Consider the following 5,884-nt stretch of genomic DNA (forward strand, 5'->3'; position numbering starts at 1 on the left):
CCGCCATTTCTGTCATTTGTGGCCTGTTTCTTTGTCTCCACATTTTTTATGCTTTCTGTGTTGATAGAGTGGCTTTCTGTGCTAGGTGTCCTATAGGGCCCAATGGCTCAGCCTCCCCAATTACCTGAGGTAGACACTCTTGGTGCACCTTTTTGTGGGCTTTGTGCACAGTCTTGTTGTAGTTAAGCCTTGATTGTTGTAGGTATCACTAGGAGGAATTGACCTCGAGGCCAATTGGCTGTGAGAATCAGCTGTGTCTGCAGTGGGAGAACTTCTGTACTGGAGACACCCTTATGGGGCAAGACTTGCTTCAGTGGGGCTCTGGTGCTCACTGAGTCTGGCCCCTGACTGTGTCCCTTATGGATCTGAGGAGTTGTAATCTAGATGGTCCCAATCTGACCACTGGGTACACTGGCTCTTGGATCTCTAAGGAGGTGCTAATTTAGCCTCTGCCTGAGGCTACCCAGCAGGAGCCCAGCTGTGAAGCAATGCAAGCTGCTGTGGGGCCTTCGGCCTTCTTTTGGATGTTCTGGCTTTCTCTGACCCAGCTGCAGTTTGTTAGGTAATTTTCAGATTGCAAAGGGTCAGGCCTTTCATATGCAAAAGCTTCTCTCTGTGCACAGCTTGGGCAGGCGGGGTCTCAGGGGATCAACAGGAAAGAGCAAGCAGCTATGGCTGCTCCTCAGTCCTGCCCTAAGAGGCCCGTTTCTCATTGTCCCCGTAATTGCTGCAAGCACCTCTGAGAGAAAGCCGCTCTCAAGTTCCGACTGATGCAGACAGTCCAGTTTCTCCCGTATGAGTCTGGGTCCCCAGAGACTCACCCGGAACTGGAGTCAGAGCAGTTGGGAGCTTGCAACTCCCTCCCAATTGAAAAAGACAACCGTGTCCTCAGTTTCCAGCCCTTTCCACGTGCGCCGCGTCCTCAGCTGCCAGCCCTTTCCGCACGCCTCTGTACCTCTGCACTTACTTCTGCACCTCCTCTGAGTCTCAGTGTGCTTTTCTCTTTCCTTCTAATTGTAGCATTTCCACTCAGCCAGCCTTCCTGTGGTTCTGGATAATGTTCGTTTTGTCTTTTAGTTGTATTTTTGAAGTGGTTGTACGAGGCAGCATTTCCGGTGTCTACCTATGCCGCCTTCTTGGTTTCCCCCTCTGTCTATAATTTAAATGGAATTGGAAATACACATACTTTGTTTCTTTAAAAAAAAAAAGAGCAACCATATTATTTAAATTTGAGAAACAACTCATTGTTAACTATAAGATGTTTTACCACTTTCAGCTTAGAATCTTTTGTTACCAGCTGAAGTATACAACAGTATTATAGTATACACTAGAGGCCCGGTGCACAAAAATTTGTGCACCCCGGGGGGGGGAGGTGGTCCCTCAGCCGGCCTGTGCCCTATCGCAGTCTGGGACCCCTAGGGGGATGACCACCTGCTGGCTTAGGCCTGTTCCCTGGGGAATTGGGCCTAAGATGGCAATCAGACATCCCTCTGGCAGCCCGGCAGCCCTCAGGGGATGCCCACTTGCCAGCAGAAAGCAGACCTAAGCTGCAGTCAGACATCCTTAGTCCTGCTGAGGAGGCAGGAAAGGCTCCCACCACCACCACTGTACTGGCAGCCATCAGCCTGGCTTGTGGCTGAGCAGCGCTCCCCCATGTGAGAGTGCACTGACCACCAGAAGGCACCTCCTGCATTGAGCGTCTTCCCACTGGTGGTCAGTGTGTGTCATAGTGATCAGTCATTCCCAGTCTTTCTGCTGTTAGGGTCAGTTTGCATATTACCCTTTTACTATATAGGATAGAGGCCTGGTGCATGGGTGGGGGCCGGCTGGTTTGCCTAGAAGGGTGTCCTGGATCAGGGTGGGGGTCCCACTTAGGTGCCTGGCCAGCCTGGGTGAAGGGTTGATGGCTGTTTTCAGGCTGGCCATACCCCCTTTAGGGTGGGGGTCCCCACTGGGGTGCCTGGACAGTCTGAGTGAGGGGCTGAGGGCCGTTTTCAGGTGGGCGGGGGACTGAAGCTCCCAGCCTCTCCCTTTTTTTTTTTGATTCTGGGATTTATTTACCTTCTATAATTGAAACATTGTTGCTTTCAGCCTCAGAGCCAGCCGTGGCAGGCAGGGAACCTTGGCTTCCTCCATCACTGGAGCAAGCAAGCCTCATGTTCACTTCAGCTGCGTGGCTGCCGGCCGCCATCTTTGTTGGCAGTTAATTTGCATATTGCCCTGATTAGCCAATGGGAAGCATAGCGGAGGTATGGTTAATTACCCTTTTGTCTTTTATTAGATAGGATAGTAGTATTAGAAATCACACGATAGAAAATACTTATTCTCTTATAACAATCATCTTTGACCTGAACTTTGTCAACCCTAGTATCATATAACAGAATGTACTAGTAAAATTTACTCATTTTCATATTAAGGTGACCAAAATAGGGGTTTATCCTCCCAACAGAATGATTTCACCCATTTAATAAAACCTTGTAGCCCTAACCTGTTTGGCTCAGCAGATAGAGCGTCGGCCTGGGGACTGAAGGGTCCCAAGTTCAATTCCAGTCAAGGGCATGTACCCAGGTTGTGGGCACATCCCCAGTAGGGGGCATGCAAGAGGCAGCTGAATTGATGTTTCTCTCATCGATGTTTCTAACTATCTCTCTCCCTCTCCCTTCCTCTTTGTAAAAAACCAATAAAATATACTTTTTAAAAAAACACCTTGTAAACTATTAAGTCATGAGATAAATTTGTTTGCGGAGTAAGTTATTCTCAGAGGTTTACTTACATGATAGTCAGCTTCAGGAAGTTTAATGCCAGGAAATAAGTCACTAGTTATTCCATTAAATAAGGGTATATCATGTGATAAAAACTTTGGTTCATTTACATCTTTAATTGATCGAAGAAGCTAAAAGCATCCAAAAAGTGCAATATTAAGTTAATTGCCAGTATTAGCCCTTTCCTCCCCATACCCAAAGTCAAAGTTTATTTTACACTGTTCCATGGAATCCCCATAATGAAAAGCCAACACTATGCTTATCGAGCCAAAAGGTCCTTTCATTTACATAAAGTATAATGAATAACATAACCCCTAAACTATCATATCAACCTCTTATAAAAAGACTCAAAGCAAGAACTCTCTTTTTTGCCTATAGTTCCTGATCAACTGCACTAAAAAAATTATCTTTTACTCAGACTTTCTTTCACAATGTATGTATTCATTCATGTATGTATACTTACAAGTATATCTTCATTTTCATTTGGAAATTTTAGTTTTAGGTTTCCAGCAGCCACTAAAACTGCTTTCACTGCTCGCATTCCATAGTCATAATGAAACTGCGATGAGAGCTGTTCTGAGCAAAGCCTATAGGTCATTACTATCTTCACAGACAAAGGTTTTGCATTCAAAAATCCATAGGAGTAGAGGGAGATTTCTGCTATGAGGGCATAGTTTGGAACCATCATAGCCACTGTTCTAAAAAGAACCTGAAGTGTATAATAAATGAAATATATTATTTACATAAAGAAAACCATTTTAATACTAAGCATAAGTACCCAAAAATAATGTTGATATTCAAGTTTATTCACCCAATGCAGCACCTTTTCATTAACTCTTTAATTTTTCACTAGCACTTTAATAGTTTTGTGCCCTTTAATTTTTTTAGACACCTAAAAGAGTTTTTGGAGGTTTACCATGCAGAAAATAGAAAAGAGAAATTACAAAAACATGTGAGAAAATACACCTTTTGAGTGGGTTATGCTGCTACTTTTGATTAACAAATTTACATTCTTAAAAAATATTACCTTAAGATTGTCTGGCAATTCAGAACGTCCTGCATAGCCAGGATTCATGGTAATAGCTACAAAACAGTTGGGATTGAGTTTAAGTTCTGCCCCTTCAAAAACAAACACATCCAGCTTCTGTTGAATGGCTCTCTGAATGCAAAGGATCTGTTGAGCTACCACTGACAACACTTCCAACTCAATTCGATTAAATTCATCAAAGCAAGCCCAAGCACCAGAAGAAGCCAATCCTTTAAAAAACTAAGGACCAGAAAAAAGGAAGATAATTTTTCTTAGGAAAAGGCATCACTTATTAAAACAAACATTTAACCTTTTAAGTCAAAACTGAAAATTAAGGTTATAAAAGCCCAAAGATACAAACAATGTCTTTATCTGTAAACCCAAGGTTCAAGTAATGCTTAAACTACATTCAAATACTGTTTAACTGAGTTTGCTTCAGTTTATCCAGTTACACCTAGCTATAAGTTGGTAACATTTAAAATGTAACTTTACCTTTCCCATTGCTAGATAATCTAACCCATCTGAACAGTTGAACACCACACACTGTACAGCAAGAGCTTTAGCCAAGTCCTTGGTGGTTTCAGTTTTTCCTGTGCCTGCTGGTCCTTCTGGAGCACCTCCAAGATTTAAATAGAAGGCACCTATCTGAAAAGAAACATTTTTGTGAAAAGAAATAATCCATGCTTTACTGAAAACAACAACACAGATAATCACTTCCAAAATGGATTTAGTTTTAGTTGTAACTTCAGAGAGGCAGCAATACAATTACATTTTTCAGTTAATTTTTAGCACACAATTTTCTAGCTGTACAAAAAATAAGCAGTTTATAGAGTTCAAAAAAGTGAAAATGTATCAAAATCTCCTTATCCTTTGATACTTTGCATGTACAATATTCCATTTGCCTTTAAAAACAAAGAAAACCTAGCCTTGAGGTGTTACAATTTGGTCAAAAAGGTTTAATTAGAAGTGGTTGTGGAGATAATTATAGAGTTCCATAATGAAAATCTCTTGGCTAGCCTCAAAGACAGTACATATTTGAAAGTGGGTGTTATGAATGGGGACCCATCAGTTAGAAGAGAAACATATGACCTATTATATAATTTTATCTATGATTCACCCTGGCTATTGATCCTGATACTCTTGGTATGTTCTCTATTCCCATAACACTATTCTATACTTCTCCTACCACTAATATTGCTTTCTACCTTGCCTTACAGGTAATTATGTCGATTTTTCCCTCTCACTTAGTCTTTAAGTTCAATAAGCACATCAGCAGTATCTGAATGCTTTCTGGGTTTCCACAATGACTAAAACAGTGGCTGAACATTTTTAGAAGCATATAGATTACAGTCAACTCTCTAACTATGAAGTTTGCTTCATAAAAACCAATATGAGAGTTTGTAAAACTTGACTCGTTTTAGGAGAAATAAGGTTAAGGGACACATGGTTGTACATATAGGGAGGCAGGAGGTTTTTGGGAACTCTTGTACTTTCTACTTAATTTTGTTGAGAACCTAAAACTGCTCTTTTAAAAGACTATTTTAAAAATAAGTAATAAATAAACCTATAAAATAATATTTTTACATTTATTAAAATAAAATAATAGACATCTAAATAAAGGCAATATCAATGATATTTTATCTATCTTAAATTTATGATAAATGCTACACATTCATGTCCATTCATTTGATTGCTAGAAACCTTTCTCTTTACAATTTCAAGAAAATTCTTACAAGTACGCTCCTTTTATTATGGACTAGTGTCCTGGTGCACAGATTTGTGCACATTGAATGGAAAGTAGAAGAAATATTTTAATATCGCTATTTGCCCTTTCTCTATAATAGAAGTGTCAACCAAATTCACGATCGACAATGACAGATCGAAGCACACGCATGTGATTGGCTCCAGTGAGAGCTTTATATGTATTGCGTATGTGCAAGTCAACTTAGCCTTTTACATACATAGAATAAACTTGCTTAATTATACCTGCTTTTTCTTGATTGTGTTTGTTTTGATTAAATCTTTATTGTTCAGATTATTACACTTTTTCCTCTTTTTTCCCCCCCCATAACTACCCTCCCCCCAGTTCCCATCC

General features: G+C 40.7%; 1 protein-coding gene across 1 annotated transcript in view; it reads right to left on the reverse strand.

Moving 5' to 3' along the window:
• The window catches only part of DNAH12 (dynein, axonemal, heavy chain 12), a 250,257-nt gene that overhangs the window by 134,163 nt on the left and 110,210 nt on the right, over nucleotides 1-5,884 (reverse strand). Inside the window, 4 exon segments of the mRNA XM_015571050.1 lie at nucleotides 2,774-2,893; nucleotides 3,226-3,471; nucleotides 3,790-4,029; nucleotides 4,282-4,434. Coding sequence (XP_015426536.1) covers nucleotides 2,774-2,893; nucleotides 3,226-3,471; nucleotides 3,790-4,029; nucleotides 4,282-4,434 — 759 coding nt within the window.

The sequence above is a fragment of the Myotis davidii genome, unplaced genomic scaffold (genome assembly GCF_000327345.1).
Source record: "Myotis davidii unplaced genomic scaffold, ASM32734v1 scaffold111, whole genome shotgun sequence".
NCBI classification, from domain to species: domain Eukaryota; kingdom Metazoa; phylum Chordata; class Mammalia; order Chiroptera; family Vespertilionidae; genus Myotis; species Myotis davidii.